This window comes from Hemitrygon akajei, chromosome 14 (genome assembly GCF_048418815.1).
Source record: "Hemitrygon akajei chromosome 14, sHemAka1.3, whole genome shotgun sequence".
In the NCBI taxonomy this organism is placed as follows: domain Eukaryota; kingdom Metazoa; phylum Chordata; class Chondrichthyes; order Myliobatiformes; family Dasyatidae; genus Hemitrygon; species Hemitrygon akajei.
Genome location: NC_133137.1, coordinates 48,943,483 through 48,970,314, shown reverse-complemented (window position 1 = coordinate 48,970,314; position 26,832 = coordinate 48,943,483). Strand labels below are relative to the sequence as shown.

Below are 26,832 nucleotides of genomic sequence, written 5' to 3'. Positions count from 1 at the left end.
TACCAGTCTTTGTATGCACAGTCCCTCCCATCTCAGCCATGAAGCTTGTAGCTCCTCCAGAGTTGTCATAAGTCTCTTGGTGGCCTCCCTCACCTATCCTCTTCTTGCATGCTCACTCAGATTTTGAGGATGGCCTGCTCTAGGCAGATTTGTGGCTGTGCCATATTCTTTCCACTTCTTGATGATTGACTGAACTGTACTCCAAGGGATAGTCAAAGACTTGGAAATTTTCTTGAATCCATTTCCTGACTTGTGCTTTTCAATAACCTTTTTGTGGAGTTGCTTGGAGTGTTCTTTTGTCTTCAAGGTGTATCTTTTGCCAGGGTACTGACTCACCAGCAGTTGGACCTTCCAGATACAGATGTATTTTTACTACATCAATTGAAGAACCTTGACTGCACACAGGTCTTCAAAAACAGTTCTCTATTTAACTAATTGTGTGACTTCTAAAACCAATAGCTGCACCAGGGATGATTTGGTGTGTCATATTAAAGGGGGGAGGAATACTTAAGCAATCAATTATTTTGTGTTTTATATTTGTAATTAATTTTGATCACTTTGCAGAGATCTGTTTTCACTTTGACATTGAAGAGTTGTTTTCTGTTGAACAGTCTCAAAAAAAGTCAAATTAAATCCACTGTGATTCAATGTTGTAAAGCAATAAAACATGAAAACTTAAAGGGAATACTTTTTATAGGCACCGTGTATAGCTATGGTGTTGAAGACTTTTGCTCAGTACTGTAGTAATTTTATGTATTACACTATATTGCTGCTTAAAAAAACAAATCTCATGACATGAGTGATGATGAATCTGACTCTGAAATGGGTCTCAATTATGGACTGAGGATGGGAAGGAGGCAGGAGAGGGGAATCATGGTTAGGAAGAGGGGGAGGGAGTAGGAAGCACCAGAGAGACATTCTGTAATGGTCAATAAACTGATTGTTTGGAATCAAATGACCTTCCCTGGTGTCTCAGGGCTCGGTGTGTCTGCACCCTCGCCACTCCCTTCCACCCCTGGCACTCCTCTGCCAGCTGTCCCGCACCTTCCCCGCCACACTCCACCCTTACTGTTCCTAACATCCTTAGCTTATCCCAGATTTACAAATTTGCTCTCTGCTCCTAAGACTTTTGCACAGCACTGTGTATACAGAAAGGTGTTTGAAAACGGCCAGGAACATCATGGTGGATCCCACCCACCCTGCTCATGGACTGCTTGACCAGGGAAGAGGCTACGTATCACCCACACCAAGACCACCAGACTCAAAATGAATTACTTTCCTCAAGCAGTAAGGTTGATCAACACCTCCACACACTAATCCAGCCTTCTACACCCCCAACCACCTTTACTGTATTATTTTCTTTCATCTTATGTGCAGACACTCCTGTGCCTAGCGTCAATTTGTGGACATGCAATCAATCTATGTATACATGCTATCCTTTGTATTTATATTTATTGAGTTTCTTATTGTTATCGAGTTCTTTATCTTACTGTGTTTTTTTTTGTGCTGCATCTGATCTGGAGTAACAGTTATTTCGTTCTTCTTTACACTTGTACACTGGAAATGACATTAAACATTCTTGAATCCAGCAGGACCAGTGCCTGTGTGATGTCTAAACTCCATCAATCAAACTCCCTAACTTCAGCTTCCACAATCACTTTCTTCTCAAGTATTTGGACTTCAAGGCTACCGTGGTTTTTACAATATGAATAGGCCCTTATAGAGTTTATCAGTTTACTGATTTCTGAAGGTTACTGTAATCAGGTAGGTTGCAGTAACGTTCCTGTGAACAGTGAGCTACTGATAACCTTTGGTTTCCATAATAACTGCACAGCCATTGTCTTGACTGGAGGTTTGGTGTCCTTTTCACATAGACTGATGGCAAATGAGAAAAGTTTCTCTGACTTTACAATCACAAAATGCAAACCAAAGTGGAATAGATTGGAGACTCTTTGAAGGGGGGTAATTGCAGTTGGAAAATGAGGAAGCAGTTCTTTAGTAACATGCAGAAACAGAGGGCAGTCGATATGGTAAAATGTTATAATTCAGAATCAAGCCAAGTTCCTAGAGTGTGAGGAATGTTGGAACGAGAAAGGCTGAAAAGCTCCTTAAATATCTGATAGGAGGAGTAATTTTTATTTTGATTTGCTGCAGTTCATGTGGGCATTTTGATAACCATTTTTCCTTTAGTCTGATTAACAGGATACTTGGTTGGAATTACGACAGAGAACTAAATATTTCCATTTGTTATTTTTTGCAGAGGAGCTTCTTGTCAAAGAGTTTTGAAATTGTTCAAAAATGGAATCCGTTCTCCGAAGTTAAGAGAAGGGAAGATTTGGAATTACTGGTAAACCTTTGTACAATTCTCTTGCATCCCAGAGAGCTTCTACCCTGGAGTTCATACCATTTGTATTCATCAATAAATTTTCTTTGATGTATTATCTACCCTTTTTCATATAAAATAAAACATTAAGAGTCTAGAATCTTCTACTGCTGTTGCATATTACTGACCATGCTTGTTGTAATGGAAAAAGAAAGGCACTGTGAACTTTGTCTTCCTAGGATTGAAGCGTTTGATTAAGTTAATAGTCTCAGCCCAAAGCATCAACTGTTTATTCCTCTCCATAGATGCTACCTGACCTGCTGAGTTCCTCTGGCATTGTGTGTGTGTTCTTCTAGATGTCCAGCACGTGCTGAATGTCTTGTGTTTATTATTAAGTTGATCTCATTGCTTACAAGACATATTGTAGTGGTAGCTGTATAAAATGTATGGATCTCGCACCCCGCTTTACTGTGCACACCTAAGGGCCAATCTTATGCCAAGGGCTAACTTGGCAGATCTTTTCCATGTAACATAGTGCTGAAGCCGATGCTTGAGTTCTCCACCACTGCTGTTAACACAAGATATATAATATAAATTAAATACTTTTAAATATTGGTTTCTTGTTTCCTTCTCACCCTACCATGTTTTTTTCCAAAACTGTGCTTTGAAAATTTGTTCCTGCTGTTCAGTTAATAGCATTAATGAGTATTTTACCACTTTGCACATTGAAGTAGCTAAGACTTTCACTTCCCTTAGCAACTCAGAAGTTATGCATTTTGAAATCATTCAAAGATGACAAAGTTTAATTAATTATGACTTGAGTAAGCAAGCTCTGCATTTTACATGAATGGACGGTTGGGAATTGATATATGGAGCTAATTGCTTTTTATTTGTTCATGGGGTGCAGGCATTGCTAGCTATCCAAACCTAATTGATCCTGAACTGGGGTAGATTTAAAAATCAGTCATAGTCATAGCTCTGGAGTCATTTAAAGACCAGACTGGACAATGATGACAGAATTCAATCACCGAAGGACACTGGTTAATCAATGGCATAGTTATAGCTAGTGCAATTTGTTTAATGACTGTTATGATGAGATTTCAACTGTGTCTCTGAGATTCAGACAGTCAGGCTGCTAATCCAGTAACAACCCCTACACTGTGGTACCCAGATTGTAAGAATAGCTAAATAATCCTATCTGTCAGTTTTGGACTGCAACTATATTTACTAGAACCCATCAATTGCAAGGATTTACTTCTTTTTATTGCATTAAAACAGTAGTCTTATCTGAAATGCTAATGTTTTGGAATTTCTGATTGTACAGGAGAGTTGAGAGGGTAATATTTATGCATTTTGTTTCAATTGAAATTGCACAGTTTTGTTTTAAGAAAGCAACCCAGATTTTAGTACCATCTCTGAGTGATGTTTACAGTCCGTCCAGCACTGAGCTCTTAAGAGGGCAATTTTAATCAAGCCTACTCATTGTGAAGCGGGCACAATCAGATTAATTCATAAACACAGGAGATTCTGCAGTTGCTGGAAATCCAGAGTAACACCACAAAACGCTGGAGGAACTCAGCAGGTCTGGCTGTATCTACAGAACAGAATAAAGAGCTGACGTTTTGGATTTGATGAAGATATGGACTCTTTATTTCTTTCCATGGATACTGCCTGACCTGCTGAGTTCCTCCAGCATTTTGTATGTCTTACAATCAGATCAATTGCATGTTTTACTTTCCAGTGAATTCAAAGGAATTGTAAAGTAAAGCCAGGTGCAAAATGGGCGATTGATCTGATTCCAACATATAACCATATAACAATTACAGCACAGAAATAGGCCATCTCAGCCCTTCTAGTCCATGCCGAATGCTTACTCTCACCTAGTCTCACCTACCTGCACTCAGCCCATAACCCGCCATTCCTTTCCTGTCCATATACCTATCCAATTTTACTTTAAATGACAATATTGAACCTGCCTCTACCACTTCTACTGGAAGCTCGTTCCACACAGCTACCACTCTCTGAGTACAGAAACTCCCCCTCGTGTTACCCCTAAACTTTTGCCCCCTAGCTCTTAACTCATATCCTCTTGTTTGAATCTCCCCTACTCTCAATGGAAAAAGCCTATCAATGTCAACTCTATCTATCCCCCTCATAATTTTAAATACCTCTATCAAGTCCCCCCTTAACCTTCTACACTCCAAAGAATACAGACCTAACTTGTTCAACCTCTCTCTGTAACTTGGGTGCTGAATCCCAGGTACCATTCTAGTAAATCTCCTTAGTACTCTTTCACCAAATGAGGCAAGTAATACAATACTCCTTGTATTCAGTGTCCAATCAAAACAGTTAAATATGTTATAGTGGGAATTACTTTATTCACACATATTTGCATAAAGTAGCCACTGTAGGGAGAGAGGGGAGTGACCTGCTTAACTTTTACAAGCTCGGTAATAAATCTTGGAATAGGGAAGGAATTGTGTCCCTGCCCTTCCTTTTATGTAAGCACCTTGGAAATTAGCAAATAGAGCCATGGGGACAGTAAAGACGGACAGCAAGTCTGAGGTGGAACTGTTTAAATGAGATAATAATGTGGAATGCTTTTTGTTATTATTATAAAAGGAGATTCTGTGCCGAGGGAATTTGAGACAAGATTTGAGTATAAATTTTGTTCAAAATTTCTGTAAATTGACTTAAGTCTTTTCTGCTCCTTAGCTGAAGAAATTGGAGAAGACTTAGTATTACATTATGCTGTTCTAATTTTGGGGATAGCTATTATTGCACTCCTGGGTTTCCACTTAGGTCACTGAGTGTTAAATACTTCAAGCTATGAGATCCTTAAAGAAATGTATGGCACTATTGTAAGTCTTAACAATGCCAACAAATTTGAAGCCCCGGGCAAAATCATTGTTAGACTTCTGTAAGATGGTGAATTGGGACTAAGATGATGCAGGGTCTTGACCTGAAATGTCGACTATCCCTTTTGCCTCCACTGATATTGCCTGACCTGCTGAGTTCAAAGATTTGAAGTACGTTTATTATCAAAGTATTTATACAGAATACACCTCTGAGATTTGTCCTCCCTGCAGGCAGCCATGAAACAAAGAAACACTATGGAACCCATTCAAAGAAAATATCAAATGCCCAATGTGAGGAAGAAAAGGAATTGCGCAAACTGCTAAAAGCGAGTGAACTACACATAGAATATCAAACCAGGAGACAAGGAGTTTTCACTTTTGTTCAGTTCAGCTAGCTGACTCTGGGCTGAAAAGCCAATCTTCGCCCAAGTGCCCCAATCCCAACTGATCACCCCGATCAAATCACTGAAAAACAGCAAAAAATTAGTAACCAGAATCTGGGAACACATACAACATGAACCTCAAAACAAGTCCACAGACACAAGCCTTGCTGATCAATCCTTGCAACGTGGAACCCAAGACTCCTGCACTTTGCTCCGACAACAGCTAACTAGAGGAAGAGGAAAAACAAACGCAGGCAGACAGCGCCGAACCCTTGCTCGCCTCTGGTCATGTCTTCGTTTACTTCAACCTTGCTCGCGCCTCAATTGGAGAGAAGCAGTGGAGTCAATTATCGGCTAACATCCCACTTCCAGGTCTCCAGGCCACGCACTCTGCTCCCAAAGTCACTGAACTCCCTCAGAGACAGCAAAGTGTCAGATCACTCAGTCAACCCCAAAACACACCTCAAAATGTAAATTGCAGGTTACTGTCGCACACAGCTTGGTAGTAGAATCATATTTGAAAGGAGTGAAATAAGTAGTTTCTTGAACTGTGTGCTGGATATTGCTACTGGTTGTTTGCTTGTGCCAATTTAGGCCATTCAGCAGCTTGCTTTTCTCTCCAGCTCCCTGCATCTGCAGTCTCTTGTGTCTTTTGTAAGATGGTATACACTACTGATCAGTTTAACTGAGCCTCCATTCCATTAACAATTTCTATGTTAAAATATCATTTCTATCACCACTGAGCCAGAAATTATTTACTGACAGTTTGCTTTGTCTACCTTCACTGCCCAAGGGTCAGTTACTACCAAGTTATCTCAATAATTCTTATCTAACTTCAAGTAATGGATGATTGAGAACTTTATTCAGCTTAACACTGACAAGGCCAAAGACTTAAAACATAGAACGTTACCACACAGTATAAGACCTTTGGCCCATGATGTTGTGACAATCTTTTGACCTAATCTGTTGATAGCCAGAGACTTTTATCATCTTGTACACCTCTATAAGACACCTCTCATCCTCCTTGTACTAGGAATTGGACCTTAGGGATTTTCAATGTGCAAAGATGATGCTGCATATAGCAATAACACCAGAGTGGAAGCCACAAATGTAATTGTGAAATTGAGGCAACCTTCTTTAAGAAATTGTTGTTATGGTTTGTAAGAGAATTAAAACTATTCTTGCTCATTTTGAAGATGGCAGCTGCTGCATATCTTGCATTGTGACCCACAGGATGTGGGTCATTGTTTTCAAATGAATTCCCACCATGGAAACCTGTGGCTGACATGGAGTTGAGGAAATCAGGCTGGATTGACAAAGAAGGGATAGAGTTAACAAAGACCCTTTCTCTCACCAACAACACTCCTTCACAAATTGTGTAACCCAGTGGTTCCCAACCTTTTCTATGACAGACAGACAGACATACTTTATTGATCCCGAGGAAAATTGGGTTTCGTTACAGCCGCACCAACCAAGAACGGTGTAGAAATATAGCAATATAAAACCATAAATAATTAAATAATAGTAAGTTAATCATGCCAAGTGGAAACAAGCCCAGGACCAGCCTATTGGCTCAGGGTGTCTGACACTCCGAGGGAGGAGTTGTAAAGTTTGATGGCCACAGGCAGGAATGACTTCCTATGACGCTCAGTGTTACATCTCGGTGGAATGAGTCTGTGGCTGAATGTACTCCTGTGCCTAACCGGTACATTATGGAGTGGATGGGAGTCACTGTCCAAGATAGCATGCAACTTGGACAGCATCCTCTTTTCAGACTTCACACCACATATTTCCTATGCCCCACACTCCTAGGAAATGTTTTATTAATGTTCGCACCCCCTACAAAAGTAATATCACATTTGAAAATGAAGAAGTCTAATTTCTAATTTTTGAACCACATACAATACTGCGGGTGAACAAATTGAACTTAAAAAAATAAGTTTTTAACTCAGTGCATAAAATGCAAATATAAATTGAGCAATTAGATTTTAATTTATTCAGAAACAATTGTAAACAGTAAAATCAATCCCAATTGTGAACATAAAATTCAATGACTTTGCTCCTACTTCTCATTCATGATTTTCTCAAAACATGGAACTTGCTTGCTGACTGTGATCCGCAGGTCTGCCTGTGGATTCAGGCGATTCCTAGATTTTCTCATGATTGACAAAAGAGAACTGAATCCAGATTCATACAGGTATGTTGTTGCAAATGGAATGAGGACGTGGAGTGCTTTTCCACCAAGTCTTGGGAACATATCCAGTGCTGCACACCAAAACTCCTCCAAAGTCTTGCTTTCAAATTGCATTTCAAGAGCTCAATTTGTCCACAAATCAATAAGATCTTCCTTCAGCTCTTCATCATCTGACATTTTCTCCAAATTGTAGGAATATGGATTCATGATCCATTCTTCTGAAATCTTCAAGTCTCCAGCAGCAAAATATCCATCAAACGATTCTGACAGCATTTCCAGATGAGCCACAATTTCTTCACGCACAGTAGGAGTTATGGATCCAGCATCATCAACCATCTCTTGTAGTGAAGGAAAATTTGAGAGACTGCCTCTTTCCATCCTTCGACGCCAAAGACATAACTTTTCTTTGAAGGCAGCATTTGGGTGAATTCCTGTGATTCCATTGACCCAACCAGATCACATTTATTTCCAAGCATTGCAGGTGCCCAATCAGTGCACACAGAACCAATGACTTTAATATCTAAATCATGTTTGACAAAGAAGTCTTTCACCAGCTGCATCACATCCTTTGCAGTTGTGTTTGTTTTCAGATCTTTACAAAACAGGAAATCTTCCTTCACAGCACCATCTTCTTTGTGGTGGCGTGTTGGGGAGGAAGCATTAAGAAGAGGGACGCCTCACTTCTTAATAAGCTGGTAAGGAAGGCGGGCTCTGTCGTGGGCAAAGTACTGGAGAGTTTAACATCGGTAGCTGAGCGAAGGGCGCTGAGTAGGCTACGGTCAATTATGGAAAACTCTGAACATCCTCTACATAGCACCATCCAGAGACAGAGAAGCAGTTTCAGCGACAGGTTACTATCGATGCAATGCTCCTCAGACAGGATGAAGAGGTCAATACTCCCCAATGCCATTAGGCTTTACAATTCTACCGCCAGGACTTAAGAACTTTTTAAAAGCTATTATTAATGCTTTTTGAGATAGTGATTTAGATGCATATCATATTTTTTACTGAGTTAAGTATTGTATGTAATTAGTTTTGCTACAACAAGTGTATGGGACATTGGAAAAAAAAGTTGAATTTCCCCATGGGGATGAATAAAGTATCTATCTATCTATCCATCATTGACATACCTCACTAATGTGATGAGTTGACTACAACTGGAGACATCAGTTGACTCATCCAACTGAATAGAGATTTTAAGAGGTCTAGCTCTGACATCTGAGATGATTTGGTCCAAAATATCTTCACTCAAATCGCTGATTTGGTTGTGAATGACATTATTTGATAGGGGCACCTGTTCAAATTTTTTTCTTGCTTCTTTGCCCAGGATGATTGTTGCCATTTCCAGTGCACATGGCTTGATGAGATCTTCCGCAATTGTATGGGGCTTCTTGGATTTGGCCACTTTATATGCCACTTGGTATGAAGCAAGAAGTAGTGGTTTTTCAACAGAAACAAAACCTAAATTTGGAAGAGTTCCTTGTGAATCAAAATGAGCCCTTTTGATTTTCAATGACTGAACATCACGTCATTCAACATCAGCTCTGCCATGCTTGTTCTTGAAGTGCTCTTGAAGCTTGGATGGCTTCAGATTTGAGTTGGAAAACACAACGCTATAAAGAATGCACTGGGGTTTCCTTTCCTGTTGTGCAAGTGAAACCAAAGCACACATAGTCATCATTCCATTTCCTTCTTTTTGACATGATGAAAGGTTAATGAAGGGTTAAGGGTAAAGAGAAAAATATGAGCTAATATGAGAAAAGCTATCTGACTGACAGGGATGACTGCTTTACTCAACCAGACACGCCTATAGCAAAGTATCATGAGAAATATGCTTTTGAATATTATGTTACGATATTATCTACGGTTACGCCAAGATAAATCATCATGTGGAAATGCTACAGGGACGTGACACAACTTATTAGGCTACTCTGTACTGAATTCACACACCTATTTCTGATGATTACCGGAGATATGAACTCCTACACACGATTCAAAGTCCTCAGTGCGAACCATGATACCTCCTCAACTAACACAATTCAAAATTATCAACGATTCAAGAAAAAAACCTTTAAAGAGAAGAAAAACCTTTGAAATTCAAAAACTTTAATGCATTGAGACAAATACGAATGAATGACTTTAGCTGCTTTTTATCAAAATGCGGCTTTTTAAAATATTATAATTGAATAATTTACCTACTGTCTGCGGGTTTGGTTTTAACGTGAAGTCGTTACTCGATGGTTGATTCGGGATGTATAAAGATTTTGGCATTATGAGATGATTTTTAACTCTGAGGTGTAACTTCCCAGGTAACACTGATGAGAATCCTCAACGCTGACGGGCAGCGGGAGACCAGAGTGTGTTTACGTCTCTCTCGACTTGGGCAGCGGGAGACTGGAGTGTGCTTGGGACAAACGTTATTACCACTTCTCAAGGCACACTGGCAGTGTGCTGAGCGATGACTCGTCACCCAAGGACACAAGCCACTCTTTGTCGCACCCCCTGAAATCCTATCTCGCACCCCCTGGAGGTGCGGGCACCCCAGGTTGGGAACCCCTGGTGTAACCCTTTGATGGTGGGTGGCTCCCAAGTTCCTGTTATCTCAGGCAGCATTGGACTCACTGCATCTCTTTTCAAAGAAATTTGCGTCTTTAAGGAATCATGTTGCCACTGATATTTTTTCTAATAACAATTTCATAGCACGAATTTTTGAAAAGGAAAAGGATTAGTCTGTGGTGTACTTGATCAATTCTTCTAGTGCCTTTTTCTTATTGACTGCTATTTACAAAGATCCTAGATCATGACTTTTTAATTCATTTTCTCAGTGAAGTAGTCAAACCTGATAGTTCCATGCAGAAACTGTTTTCTATTGTAACTTGACAGTGGAATGGAAGATTGAAGGAAATAGCTACCCAAACACTGGTTGCAGGACTTAATCAAATCCGGTCCCAAGTAAAACTACTGATGCCTCTTCAAAACTTTTCCTGTTAGTGTATATCCTTGCTTCTCACGAACAATGTGAGACCCATAGGGTTGAAAGCAGCATGTGAGCCTTAGATGGAAATAGTAGAGACTTTAGGGTTGTATTTTAACTGCTGAAGTAGTATTTTGCCTGCAGGGATGAACTCAGTTTTTGTGCAAGTCAATTCTAGACTTTCTTATCAAGATTGTTGCTTTGTGTTATTGCTTTAAAATGTTTTCACGTACTGGAAAAAACGTCCAGAATACCAAATCAAAATGAGCAATATATTTTTAAGCTACCTGCAGCTAACTGTAAACACTCTATGTACTTCAAATCCTTTATATACTTTACAAAAATAGTAACCCATTATTCTCTTGCCTGCTTACCAAGGATATTGATTTTCAACGGCACGCTCTATGCACCATCCTGGAGCAGGAAGTGCTTCTGCAGGAGGATGTGGAGCTGATTGAACTCCTGGACCCCAGCATCCTGAGCTCAGCACAGGCTCAGCAACAGAGAAATGGCTACCTGCCAGCCTGGTGGCTGTCCGGAATTCCTAGCATTTGGTATGTTTCCTATAATTTGTTCTTGCTCTTTGTAACAGTATGCCTTTTTTATATTACAAAAATTTATACATCAGGTATTTATTAAACTGTTTGAAAATGCAAATTATTTGTCTGTATACAAAATTTGTAAGCTATTTGTGATGGTTTCATGTTGCCTTTCTTTGCCTAATGTAGGTGGTAACAAAATTAAACAAGGCCACCCACCTCCATGACACACAAGTTCTTAATAAGAATATCTGACTAGTATTGGGTACTGCTGTAGAGTTTACTCACACTGAGCTGTCTGGAATGGAGTTTCAGAAGTGATGACCACTCTGGAGCTGCTTAAAAATATCATCTGGAGGTCAAGTCTCACTAGCTTTAAAGACCATAGTTAATTTTCCATATTCCAGGATAGTACCATTCACCTCCTGAATGGAGACAGAAAGCTACCATAAACTAAAAGAATCATTCTAAGTAATATAGTGTGGTTCTATGTTCATGTCTACTAATGAAGAGAGGGTGGTGTGGAGCCAGAAGCATTTCCATATTCTGTTTATTTAAAAAAAAGAAAAATCAGGTTTAAACGTTCCACTCGAACACTGTCCCTACTTGGCCACACTCAAATGGTTATTTGTACATTGTGTTGTTACGGTACAAGTCCGGCAACAATGAATATAAAATTGAGTCGAGTTTTTTTTTATAAACAAACATTTATTAAATTCTGCTCAACAAAAATGAAAAGTAAACAAATGACTAACTTAACCAGAAGTTAACTGCTATACGACAATTCTGGAGCAGTTCTTAAAGTGGTAAATGCGAACACAGTCTTAAAATGGTGAATATGAAAGTCCAGGTGACTTATACAGTCAATTAGGAGAGACTTTCCTGAAGTAACGAATTTCTGGACGATGTGATGTTACTGCTGATCCCAGCCGAAATATGCCTTGTATGAAGGATTCACGACAAAGGAAATAAAAATGGCTTAAAGGAACTGACCTTTTTCTTGGCGAATAACACTGCACAACCCTTTCTGCTCTTTCAGGCAGGGGTTATCTCAGACGCAGGTCACTATTTTCTGAACGAAGATTCAATAAGGTCGATCCTATAATAAACCGCCAAGCAACACCAACTTTACTCGATCCTTTGCGTTCCCATACTTTGGTAAAGTCTTCACTCTCCAATACTTAGGTTTGAAAATTAAAACAAAGATACATTGAACAAAACTGGCAGCGATTGGCGAAGCTGCCGGTACAGTGATTCTGTACCTTACAATAGAAAGTAAAACTACACTTTAAAACGAAACTGTGTCATGAGACAAATACACAGCATAACGGAGTAACTGACGAATTAAATGACGACTCAACACAAAAACCCCTGCGTCACAGCAGACATTTTATACCTGTTGGAACATGTCATCACGTGACCTCACACTGGTGGGAAATTACATCACCCCACCATCACAAGACAATTACATCATGCTCACCAGATACTCAATTACATCATGATCATAAGACAGTCATAAGATACCCACAGGGTATGTAACAGTGTTTAATTGGATTGCTTTTATATTTATGTATTCGTGCTTTTTATTGTGTTCCTTATGCTTATCGTGTGTTTTATGCTGCATTGATCCAGAGTAACAATAATTTCATTCGCCTGTACACTTGTGCACTGTTTGTTTGGTCTTTGCATATTCTACCTGTAAGTCCATGGATTGCTGCTAGGTATTAAAGTTTCCTATGGGCTGGTAGGTTAATTTGCCACTGTAAGTTGTCCCTAGAGCGGTGGTTCCCAACCTTTTCTATGCCCCACACCCCTCGGAAATGTTTGATTAATGTTCGCACCCCCTACAAAAGTAATATCACATTTGAAGATGAAGAAGTCTAATTTCTAATTTTTGAACCACAAATTAAACCACATACAATATTACGGGTGAACAAATTGAACTTAAAAAAAAAGCTTTTAACTCAGTGCATAAAATGCAAATATAAATTGAGCAATTAGATTCTAATTTATTCAGAAAAAATTGTAAACAGTAAAATCAATCCCAGTTGTGAACATAAAATTCAATGACTTCTTTGGTCCTGCTTCTCATTCATGATTTTGTCAAAACGTGGTACTTCCTTGCTGACTGCGATCTGCAGGTCTGCCTGTGGATTCAGGCAGTTCCTAGATTTTGTCTTGATTGACAAAAGAGAACTGAATCCAGATTCATACAGGTATGTTGTTGCAAATGGAGTGAGGACACGGAGTGCTTTTCCACCAAGTCTTGGGAACGTATCCAGTGCTGCACACCAAAACTCCTCCAAAGTCTTGCTTTCAAACTGCATTTCTAGAGCTTGATTTGTCCACAAATCAATAAGATCTTCCTTCAGTTCTTCATCATCTGACATTTTCTCCAAATTGTAGGAATATGGATTCATGATCCATTCTTCTGAAATCTTCAGGTCTCCAGCAGCAAAATATCCATCAAACGATTCTGACAGCATTTCCAAATGAGCCACAATTTCTTCACGCACAGTAGGAGTTATGGATCCAGCATCATCAGACAGACAGACATACTTTATTGATCCCGAGGGAAATTGGGTACCATCTCTTCTATTGAAGGAAAATTTGAGAGACTGCTTCTTTCCATCCTTTGATGCCAAAGACATAATTTTTCTTTGAAGACATTCAAGTTTTCACAAGCCTTCAATATGTTTATCCCTTTTCCTTGAAGAGAAACACTCAGGTCATTCATACGAGTGCAAATGTCAGCTAAGTAAGCCAGCATTTGGGCGAATTCCTGTGATTCCATTGCCCCAACCAGATCACATTTACGCTCCTCCAGAAAAACTTTGATTTCTTCCAGCAGTTCAAAGAAGCAGGTTAAAGCTTATCCTCGTTACAACCAACGGACTTCTGTGTGGAAAAGCAAAACTGAATGCTCACTTCCCAGATCCTCACAAAATGATTTGAAGATGCGATGGTTCAAAGTATGCCCCCTGATCCAGTTGATGATCTTCACACAATTATCAAGGACTTCCTTCAAATTTGGAGGCAATGTTTTTGATGCCAAAGCATGCCGATGAAGAAAACAATGGGTAACTTGCAAGTCTGGAATCTCCTTTTTCATCAATGCAGAAAAACCAGATTTATTTCCAAGCATTGCAGGTGCCCAATCAGTGCACACAGATCCAATATCTTTAATATCTAAATCATGTTTGACAAAGAAGTCTTTCACCAGCTGCATCACATCCTTTGCAGTTGTGTTTGTTTTCAGATCTTTACAAAACAGGAAATCTTCCTTCACAGCACTATCGTTGACATACCTCACTAATGTGATGAGTTGACTACAACTGGAGACATCAGTTGACTCATCCAACTGAATAGAGATTTTAAGAGGTCTAGCTCTGACATCTGAGATGATTTGGTCCAAAATATCTTCACTCAAATCGCTGATTTGGTTGTGAATGACATTATTTGATAGGGGCACCTGTTCAAATTTTTTTCTTGCTTCTTTGCCCAGGATGATTGTTGCCATTTCCAGTGCACATGGCTTGATGAGATCTTCCGCAATTGTATGGGGCTTCTTGGATTTGGCCACTTTATGTGCCACTTGGTATGAAGCAAGAAGTAGTGGTTTTTCAACAGAAACAAAACCTAATTTTGGAAGAGTTCCTTGTGAATCAAAATGAGCTCTTTTGATTTTCAATGACCCAACATCATGTCATTCAATATCAGCTCTGCCATGCTTGTTCTTCAAGTGCTCTTGAAGCTTGGATGGCTTCAGATTTGAGTTGGAAAACACAACGCTACAAAGAATGCACTGGGATTTTGCAAACCATCATCTCTTGTTGTGCAAATGAAACCAAAGCACACATAGTCATCATTCCATTTCCTTCTTTTTGACATGATGAAAGGTTAATGAAGGGTTAAGGGTAAAGAGAAAAATATGAGCGAATGTGAAAACAACTATATGCCTAAGTCAGGGATGACTGCTTTACTCAACCAGACACGCCTATAGCAAAGTATCGCGAGAAATACGCTTTCGAATCTTATATTACAATGTTATCTGCGGTTATGCCAAGATAAATCGTCAGATGGAAATGCTACGGGGACGCAACATGACTTAGTAGGCTACTCTCTACTGAATTTACACACCTATTTCTGATGATTACCTGAGATATGAACTCCCATCACACGATTCAAAGCCCTTGGTGCTAACCATGATACTTGCTCAACTAACACAATTCAAAATTATCAACGATTCAAGAAAAAAAAAACTTTGAAATTCAGAAACTTCTTTATTGCATTGAGACAAATACGAATGAATGACTTCAGCTGCTCTTTATCAAAATGCGGCTTTTTTAAATATTATAATTGAATAATTTACCTGTCTGCGGGTTTGGTTTTAACGCGAAGTCGTTACTCGATGGTTGATTTGGGATGTATAAAGATTTTGGCATTATAAGATGATTTTTAACTCTGAGATGTAACCTTCTAGCTAAAATTGATGAGACTCCTCAACTCTGAGGTGTAACTTCCCAGGTAATACTGATGAGAATCCTCAATGCTGACTCGGGCAGCAGGAGACCAGAGTGTGTTTACGTCTCTCTCTACTCGGGCAGCGGGAGATTGGAGTGTGCTTGGGACAAACTTTACTACCACTTCTCAAGGCACACTGGCAACTGGCAGAGTGATGACTCGTGACTCGTCACTCAAGGACACAAGCCACTCTTTATCAGACCCCCTGAAATTCCATCTCGCATCCCCTGGGGGTGCAGACACCCCAGGTTGGGAACCCCTGCCTTAGAGTGTAGGTGATTGGCAGAATTGATAGGAATGCAGAGGGAATAAAATGGGATTAATGTTGGGATTGATGCTTGACACCAGTCACACTCAGTGGGTTGAAGGGTCTGTTTCTATGTTGTAGGACCCCATAAAACAGAACACAAAAGTCTAGCTACAGTGTTTAGAAGGCTATTGAGAACGTACTTGGAGTACTGCATATAATTTGGTCTTACTAAAGAAGTATTGGAGGAAGTTCAATATATTGATTTTTGTTTGAAGAGGATACTTTATGAGCAATAATTAATCAAGCTGGCCCTGTATTCATTAGAGGGGATCTTACTGAAACAAAGATCTGAGGAGGAGCAATGGGTCGGAAGATGAGGAAATTCCAGATTTCGCCCTGTAGGTGTATTTTTAATCTGGAATGGGGGTTACTATTGCAGAATAAAAGTTCTTCTATCTAAGGTGGAAATGAGGAGTAATTTCTTCTCTCAGTGGCTCTTTGAGTGTTTCGAACTCTAAATTGAGCATGAGAAGTGGAATATATTCAAGACTGATTCATGCATTTTTGGGATTATTAGAACAGGCAACAAAATGAAGTTGAGGCTAAGGTTAGATCACCCTTAATCCTACTGAATAAAAATCCATTTTAAGTTATGTATGGTCTACTCCTCCTATATAGAACCGTACAGGCCTTTTGACACATCTTGCATACTTATGAAATTGTTTTATTTAATTGTCTTTTTATGGTTTTAATATGAATTATAAATTTCTACTGCTTGACTCAAATTCATAATCCAGTGGAAATTATCTTCTGGAGCAGCACACAAAATGCTGGGAAGAAAATGGACAGAAGGAGTTTCCAGTTAGATCCCTAACAAGTCCTGATGAAGGGTCTTGACCTGAAATGGCTCCATCCATTTCCCTCCATAGATGCTGCCTGACTCACTGAGAACCCAGCATTTTGTGTGTTTCTCCAAGTTTACAGCATCTGCAGTCACTCTTGTGTCTTGAAATCATCTTCTGCATTACTTTTAGATTTGTTGAAATTTCTGCTATATCCTCTTTAATCTTTCCTGGCACATAATCTTCCATGTCCCATTAGAATTTAATTTTTCAGGCCTGTTATTACCCTGATGATTTTACAATTTTTTGTTGTTTTCATGTGGAGTGCTGGAGAGAGAAAGTTGGGAGTCTCATTTGCTGTTTGTAACTCTGTTGAGTTGTAATCCTTCTGTAACTGCAGTCCTGGGTGTTTCTTGTTTCTGAACTTCACATTTTAAACGGTTCATCTGATTAAATCTGTTTACTGCTGAGACTAAAATGATGTATCAGATTCACATCTGAGTTACCTGATTTGAGTCAGAGGTACCAGGATCGATTAAAGTGCTTGAGTATTGTTTCCTTGGAACTTCATTTAACGTTCATTAATTAAAGTCATATTATGAATGTTGAATGAGGTCTGGACTGTGATGCTTCTAGACATGTGGATGACTCTTCTTTTTGACCAAGAACTTGGGTAATCTTGAAAATCACACTTGATTCTGAGTAATTTTGTTTGTTCTAATTCTGCATCTGATGCATTTTCAATCATTTTACTAAATGGACAATGCTATTTCAAGCAACTGCTCATTGTTACTTTCAGAATCTGCATGAACAGAACGATTAATGTCAAGACAGTAACACCAAGAGAAGCTGAAACTCTGTAGTATTATAGTAAAAGTACAAATGATTTGTTATGGGAAAAAATAGTGAATTCTTGAGGGCATTTAATTTTGGTCTCAAAGTTTAAAAACAACTTTCAAGATTACTAAGTTTGTGTTTCTTCTTTTATACTAGGGATCTTTCTATATTGGTTGCATTTGCTGGTATCTTCATAATGACCTCAAATGTGAGTGACACTTTCCCTTGGGTCATGGTAGAAATGTTTGTGCTTGGTCTTTATATGGTTTCCAGAAGCTTTGGCTTATGGAAAAGGGCCAGGTTTCAGCAATCCATGAGAAAATGCAGTGAATGTCTTGAAAATCTGGTGGCAAATAGCCATGCTTTCTCCGGTCTGGTACGAAAAACCCTGCGGCAGATTCAGGAGATAGAGGTTATTTCAAGAGGATTCGTGCTGTGAGTCCCTTTTTATACATATTACAATGTTTGTACCTACTTGATCACATTTTAGCATATCTTGTTCCGTGTAAATCTCCTCAGTCATTTGAAACTAAATGGTATATTTTAAGATCAAAACATTGTAATTTTAAGCATATGCGTAGTGATATGAATGCAAGAAGCATACGAGTGAGGTTATCACCATTTAAAGAATTTATAGCTAACTAATAAAGCTGTCTGAAAACTTGTCGGTTTAACTTTGTGCAGTCTGGGGAAGTGTTTTTTATCATCTCGCCAGAAGAAAGCAGAGATGCAATGGCAACTAGTCAGTAACATAAAACAGCACACCTCTTGATTAACGCCTGCTATGTTGGCTGCTTGCCAAATGCTGCTTTTGTATCCTGCTACTTTAGCCAATTCAATGTGGCTGTATAAGATAAATGCAGACAAAATCCCCAAACTTGTTAATGTGAAATAGCCTTGATAAAATCAAGAGATCAAATTACTGAATGAAAAAGACAATTAAAAAGGAATCCTTACTGTTTTCATGTATATTCCCCATTACATTTTGAATTGAATATACTTCATTCATATTCTAAATTTTCTGTGTAAGAGAATAAATTTATGGTACAAGAAACTTACACTAATGGGATAGTTGAAGTGGGAACCAGGATAGGCAAATTGGGCCACACCCCCTTCTGTGTCACTGTAATAATATATGCTATACTGTTTTCCCTTTATTTTCATTTTTATTCAAAAATTTTTGTTTCAGTTTCTGATTCTGACTAGTTTTATTAATTATTTCAAAAGCAGGACAGTTAATGTTAATGAGTCTTATAAAGAGATCTGCACAGTAGCTAAAGTTGATGGTTTGTTTTCCAGGGTGACGGCTGCATGTCCTGCTCGTAAGCTGGGAAGCTCCTGGCAACAGGAAGGACAGCACCTAATTGGCTTGAGGAAAGCAGTGTACCGTACAGTAAAATCCACCTACCGGGCTTCCCGAGCGGCCACCTGCTATTTGCTTAAGTGATATCCTTTTGTTATGAATGATCTTACTAGCACGTTTTATTAATTCATTATCAAATTTAGAACATTGCATAGCAATAGGCCTTTATAGGCTATTATATCTAAACTCTCTTCACCGGCCATGGTTTCACATCTTTATATGGTATACTGATGATCAGCAGATAGGTATCAATCTTAGATTCAAAGTGATTAGCTCAACTAGCCTCAACAATGTTTTATGGAAAGGTGTTTTGCATTTCTACCAGCTTTTGCATAAAGTACACAGTTCAAAGTATTTTTTGTATCAGAGTACACACATGTCACTACATACAACCCTCAGATTCTTTTTCTGTGGGCACATACTTAGCAGATCTATAGAACAGTAACTGTAAACAGGATTAATGGACAACCAATAGTGCAAATCCAAATATCAATAAATAGCATGAAATAACAAGATAAAGAGTCCTTAAAGTGAGACCATCAGTTATGGGAACACCTGAAGTTGAATGAATGTAGTTATCCCCTTTTGTTCAAGAGCCTGATGGTTGAGGGATAGTAACTGTTCTTGAACCTGGTGGTGTGAGTCCTGAAGCATCTGTACCTTCTACCTGAAGGCAGTAGCAAGAAAAGAGCATGGCCTAGGTGGAGAGCATCTTTGATGATGGATGCTGATTTTCTATAGCAACGTTTCATGTAGATGTGCTTGATGGTTGGAAGGCTTTTACCTGTGATGTACTGGGCCAAATCCACTACCTTTTGTAGGATTTTCTGTTCAAAGGCATTGGTGTTTCCATACCAGGCCGTAATGCAGCTGGTCAGCACACTTTCTACCACACATCTATAGAAGTTTGCCAAGATTTTCGAAGACATGCTGAATTTCCACAGAGTCCTGAAGGAATAGAGGCACTATTGTGCTTTCTTCACAAGTGTATTTATATGATGGGTCCAGGACAGGTCCTCTGAGATAGTGACACCAGGAATTTAAAGTTACTGACCCTCACCACCTCTGATCCTCCAATAATTACTGGCTCATGCACCTCTGGTTTCCCTCTGCTGAAGTCTACTATCAGTTCCTTGGTCTTAATGACATTGAGTGAGATGTTGTTATCACACTACTCAGCCAAATTTTAAGCCTCCCTCCTATATGCTGATTCATCATCCCCTTTAATGCAGTCCACAACAGTGGTGTCATTAGCAAATGTGTCGGAGCTGTACTTAGACACAGAGTCACAGGTGTAAAGTGAGTAGAGCAAGGGGTTAAGTATACATCCCTGTGGGTGCTCTTTTACTGATGGAGATTGTAGAGGAGATGTTTTTCACCAATCTGAATTGACTGGGGTCTACAAGTGAGGAAATACAGGATCAGATTGCACAAGGGGTTATTGAAGCCCAGGTCTCAGAGTTTACTGATTAGTTTTGAGAGGATGATGATCTTAAATTCTAAGCTGTAATCTATAAAGAGCATCCAGATGTATGTATCTTTGCTGTCCAGATGTTTCAGGGTTGTGTGAAGAGCCTACGAGATGGCACCTGCTGTAGACCTGTTGTTTCAGTAGGAGAATTGGAGCAGATCCAAGTGGCCACTCAGATGAGAGTTGATATGCTTTAACACCAGCCTCTTAAATCTCTTCATCATTGTGGATGTAAGTCCCACTGGGTGATAGTCATTTAGACAGGTTTCACATGCATCTTGTGCACCGCTATGATTGAAGCCTGCTCTAAGCAGGTGGATACTATATACTGCTGGAGTGTGAGATTGAAGATATCAGTGAATATAGTACACTAGCCAGTTTGTCAGCACATGTCTTCAGTACTCGGCCAGATACTCCGTCCGGACGGATACTTTCCTTGGATTCATTCTCTTGAAGGCAGCCCAGACGTCATCTTCAGATACCGAGACCAAAGGATCATCAGGACACATGGGGGTGTGCAATGGTTCCTCTATGTTCTGGTGGTAAAAATGTGCCTAGAGGGCATTGAGCTCATCTGAAAGCAAAGCTTTGCTGTCTCCAATGTTGCTAGATTTAACTTTGTAGGAGGTCATGGCATTCAAACCCTGCCACAGCTGTTGAACATCCCTTGTTGATTCCAGTCTAGCCCAGAATCTCCACTTCGCCCGAAAGATGGCTTTCTGGAGATCATACCTGCACTTTTTGTGGCATTCTTGATCTCCAGATGAATATCTCTGATCTGGCTCTCAGCAGTTTCTGGATTTCATTGTTCATCCAGGGCTTCTGATTGAGAAAAACTGAATGATTTTGTGTGGACACACCCATCCACAACTGTTAATAAAGTCTGTAACAACCCTGATGTATTCATTCTGATCCTCAGATGAACATTGCCCTGTGCACTGACTCAAGGCATTCTGTAACCATTCCTCTGCTTTCTGTCTTGATCTCTGGAGCCTTGTTCTTCAGGCTCTGTCTGAGTGCAGGTAGCAGGAGTACAGACAAATGATCCGACTTGCCAAAATGCTGTCTCGGGAAGGAATGATAGGGCATGCCTTGTCGTAGTGTAGCAGTGGTCTAGTGTGTCAGGCCCTCTGGTGCAACAAGTTATGTGCTGGTGATAACTGGGCAGGGTTTTCCTCAAACAGGCCCTTTAAAGTTGCCGACTATAATTTGAAATGCATCAGGATGAGCTGTTTCTGTGCAGTTTTGTGAGTGTATAAACTGTGGTCAAGATCATGGATGAGAACTCCTGGGGCAAATAGAATGGTCTACATTGTTCATTGTTCTTTTTTTTGGTAATTTATTTTTTATTGAAGTTCATCATCAAACAAACATTTCCATAAGATGTATTTCAGATACTATAGTCATATTTGCCACAAATCTCCACATAATATTTATCTGAGGTATACACTTACAGAAAAGAGGAAAGAAAGAACAAGCAAAAGGAGAAAACTGTACAAGTAAGGAGTGATTTTTTTTACAACATATTCATTGATTTGTGAGAATAAAATCAGGCCTATGAGGCATTATGTAATTAAACTATTTTTCCCAGTATGAATCAAGTTGTTCCAACTTGTGATTAACAAATGCTGTTATCTTCTCCATTTTGTGAATGTCCATTGTAATTTCCATCCATGCGTTTAAGGTTGGGCTCTCCTGTGATAGCCATTTCCTGGTAAGAGTCTTTTTACCAGCCACCAACAGTATATTCATTAAATATTTATCTCTTTTCAACCATTCTTGAGGTATATACCCAAAATATATGGTCTTACTTTCTAAGACATCTTTTTAAAGATGTCTTGTAGGGCATTATGTATCCCATTCCAATAGTCTTTGATAATGGGACATTCCCAGAAAATATGATAAAGGTTTGCATTTTGACTTCCACTATTTCTCCAGCAAACAGGGACGTTACTATCATAATGGGATTTCTGAGAGGGTGTAATAAAATGTCTTATCAAGTTTTTCCATCCAAACTCCTATTTCTGTGAACTGGTACACTTCCATTGATACCTCCATATTATTGTCCATTCTTCCTCAGAAATAATTATCCCTCCTTCCTTCTATTTTGTTTTTAACGTATGAAGTCGAATGTGTTTTAAGATTTGACAAACCCTTATACACGCTTGAAATTCAGATTCAGTTTATTGTCATTTAGAAACCACAAATGCAATGCAGTTAAAAAATGAGACTACATTCCTCCAGAATGATATCACAAAAGCACATGACAAAACAGACTATACCAGAAAATCCACGTAACATTTGGCAATCCCCAATCCAGAGTCCGGAGAGGCTGCTGCGTATTAATATCGCACTACCGTCTTAGCGCGTTCCCTGGAAAGGAGCTCCAAATCCACCAGACAAAACAAGACCAAAAACTAAAGCTACAAGACCTGCACAAAACCACATAGTTACAACAGTGCAAACAATAGCATAATTGATTAAAAAAACAGACCATGGGCACAGTAAAAATAGTCCAAAGATGTTAGAAGACTATAAGTTCGAAAGAAACCACCACACAGTTTCCACAAGTCCTCAGGGTCCCGATAGACTCGTCATCCCAAGCAGGCAGCAGAAGGGAATTCCCCCGCTATGGACTTCCACGGCGCCGTTGGACTCAGCCTCGCAGATGCAGCACACAAAGAAAGCTCTGTCAAACCCAGCCTCGCAGACACAGCACATAGTGAAAGCGCCCCGCCCACAGCGGACTCCAAGTACATCGAACCGCCAAGCCTCCGACCATCCCCTCTGGCACAGCTTCTCCGAGCACCATCCTCTGCCGAGCGTATTAAGACGCCCCCGCCAATGGCCACCGGCAACGTGACCCCGAGGACTGGGAGCCTGTTCTTCTCAGCAGAGACCCGGACCTCTCAGCAGCAACAGCAATGAAGAGGGCCTTCCTGGAGATTTCCAGATGTTCCTACTACTGTTCTACTAGATGATTCTACTACTGTTATCTGAATTATATACTTTTCTAAATAACTCTATCAAACATGTACTTGCCTTGGTTACATTTTTAACCCTCTTATTAACATACTGACGCATCTGTAAATACCGATTAAAAGTCTTGTTTTTCTAATAAGTGTTTCTCTTTAAGCACTTCAAACTGAACAGTGTTCCTTCTTTTGTTATATTACAAAGAACTGTTATCCCTTTAGCGGTCCAGTTCTTAAATTTAGCATCCAGTTTATTCAGCGTAAAATCCGAGTCATATGTAATGCAATATCTCCCTCTAGTTTATAATTTTTACAATAATTTTCCATATTTTAAGAGTCCATTTCACCCATGGGTTATCAATGGTATTTATGTAACTTTATAGGTTGTTATCAGCCAAAATTGCCTGCATGGGGATGGAAAGTGTCCTCTCCTCGATGTTTTTCCATTGAGCGTCATCTGACGGGTTGCACAGCATATCACAGCTCTCAACTGTGTTGCAAAATAATAATTTTCTAAGAGAAGGTAGGCCCCATCCCGCCTTTTCCTTGGCTAATTGCAAAGTTTTGAGACGAACTCTAGGCCTTTTACCTTGCCATATATATCTTGATAACATCTTGTTCCATTCATTGAATTGATTTTGGTTAATCACTATTCGTAGGGTCTGAAAGAGATATAATAGTCTGGGCAGTATATTCATTTTAATAGATTCAATCCTGGAACTGAGACTGAAAAAAGGAATTGGGTTCCACCTTGTTATATCTTCCTTAATTTTTTTATATATATAGGCGAATAATAGCATTCTGATAATTTTGACAAATCTTTTGGCATAACACTGCCCAAGTATTTGAAAGACTCTGTTTGCCATGCCCAGGGATATCTACAGTACTTTCAATTTCTCTTGGTGGGTTATAGTTATATGAAAGTAATTGGGTTTTATCTATGTTGATCTTGTAACCCGATAATTGACCATATTGTTCAAAGGATTGCATCAGTTTAGGTAAAGAGTATGTTGGTTGCCCTAGATAGATCAAAATGTCATCCGCATAACAGGCCAATTTATGCTCTGTCCCTTTAACAGTAATTCCCGTGATATCTTCATTTTGTCTAATGTATTGAGTTAATGGTTCCAGATATAATGCGAAGAGTAGCGGTGAGCATGCAGGGTCCTGTCTCATACCCCTTTCTGGGGTAAAACTATTTGATAAATATCCATTGATTTTAATCTTAGCAGTAGGATTGTCATATAGTGCCTGTATAGTTTTAATAATTGTGTCATGTAAACCAAATCTATATAAAACTGTATATGTTATATCTAAAGAAAATTCCAATTAACTGAATCAAATGCCTTTTCAGTGTCCACGCCTATCACTATTGCTTCAATTTTATTTTTTTGTATATGATCCATAATGTGAAGTGTCCTTCGTATATTGTCTTGTGTTTGGCGTTGTTGTATAAAACCTGTCTGACCATTATGTATCAGTGTGGGTAGGAACTCTTCTAATCGTTGGGCCATGATGGAGGTAAATAATCTATAATCCACATTAAGAACAGATACTGGTCTAAATGACCCACATTCCATTTATCCTTGCCTTCTTTCGGTATAGCTGAGATTATCGCCTCCTTCCAGCTGGGTGGCATTTGTGCCTTTTTTTAGAGCCCAGTTCAGTATGGGGAGTAAAACAGGAATTAACTCATTTTTAAATTCTTTATACCACTCTGCCGTATATCCATCTGATCCTGGTGACTTGCTTAATTTAAGCCTACTAATTGCAGTTTTTAGTTCAACTTCAGTTAAGTCAGTAGTCATCGTTCTAATTTGTTAAGCAAACATGAGGAAATCTGCAGATGCTGGAAATTCAAGCAACACACACAAAATGCTGGTAGAATGCAGCAGGCCAGGCAGCATCTATATGGAGAAGCATTGTCGACGTTTCGGGCCGAGACCCTTTGTCAGGATAGCATATTTTCTGCTATCTTTTTTCAGTTTCCACGCCAGTATTTTCATAGACTTAGATCCACTTTCATAATGTCTCTGTTTCAGAAACATTAAATTTTTCCTGATTTCTTGTTTAGCAAAACTAATAATTTCATTCCTAATTTTTAAAATTTCCTCTAATGTATCCTACGCCAAACTCAATTTGTGCTTTTTTCTTGTTCCTTTAGCTTTTGTAATTCCTCTAATGTTTAATTCCTTATTTTTTTCTTGTATGCAGATATCACTATAATTTTCCCTCTTAAGAAAGCCTTCAGAGTATCCCATAGAATGGGAGGTGAAACCCCTCCATTATCATTGAATTCTAAGTAAAGACAATTTCTTTTTTAATTTGTTCCTTAAAATAGGGATCATTGAGTAGACTTGAATTTAGTTTCCAAATAGTATTCTTTGGTTGTAGGTCAAAACAAATATATAGGTGCATGGTCACTTGCATCTATTGTCCCAATTCCACAGGTGTCTTTATCTTTTCCAAATGTTATGAAATAGACTATTCTTGTGTATACAGATTGGGGGTCAGAATAATGAGTGTAATCCCTTCTGTCGGGGAAAAGGTCCCTCCATATATCAATTAGACCAACATCCTCAAAAAGTGTATTAACTTTCTTATGTAAGGACTTTGTTTCATAGGTTTTTCTATTGGAAGAGTCTAACTTTGGTTGTAATTGTAAATTTAAGTCTCCCCCACATATCAAGAGACATTCTGTTTCCGTAACCATAATATTAGTAATTTTCTGGAAGAAACTACGGTAATATCACTTCCTGGGGGTGCGTATATACAGTCAGCCCTCCTTATCCGTAGGTTCCGCAAGCGCAGATTCAACCAACTGTGGATCAGGAAAACCCGGAAGTTCTCTCTCCAGCACTCATTATTTGAGCATGTACAGACTATTTTTTCTTGTCATTATTCCCTAAACAATACAGTATAACAACTATTTACATAGCACTTACATTGTATTAGTTACTATAAGTAATCGAGAGATGATTTCTAAGTACAAGCAGTCCCCGGGTTATGAACGAGTTCTGTTCCTGAGTTTGTCTTTGTATATAGTATACATTTTACCTTTCTATGCATATAAAACACTTAAGAAATGCATGTATTTCAATAATTAAACCACTGCGTTGCTTAGTAATAATTGTAGCTTTCATCGGGGCAGGGCCTTTCACATGCTCCATTAAGATTGTTCCGATCATTGACCGACTGTAGCCTAAAGCTTTTCCGATGATCGATGGCGTTTCACCTCTTTCCGATCGCTTTATTACTTCCATTTTACTTTCATTTTCGTGAACAGAAACACTGCGGAT

General features: G+C 39.1%; 1 protein-coding gene across 3 annotated transcripts in view; it reads left to right on the top strand.

Annotated features, from left to right (window-relative positions):
- Positions 1–26,832, top strand: part of vezt (vezatin, adherens junctions transmembrane protein) — a 120,076-nt gene that overhangs the window by 57,903 nt on the left and 35,341 nt on the right. For all 3 annotated transcript variants that reach the window (XM_073065986.1, XM_073065988.1, XM_073065987.1), the window contains 4 exons: positions 2,261–2,347; positions 11,111–11,286; positions 17,881–18,159; positions 19,024–19,170. In XM_073065986.1, the coding sequence (XP_072922087.1) occupies positions 2,261–2,347; positions 11,111–11,286; positions 17,881–18,159; positions 19,024–19,170 (689 nt within the window). The remainder of the gene's footprint in view (positions 1–2,260; positions 2,348–11,110; positions 11,287–17,880; positions 18,160–19,023; positions 19,171–26,832) is intronic.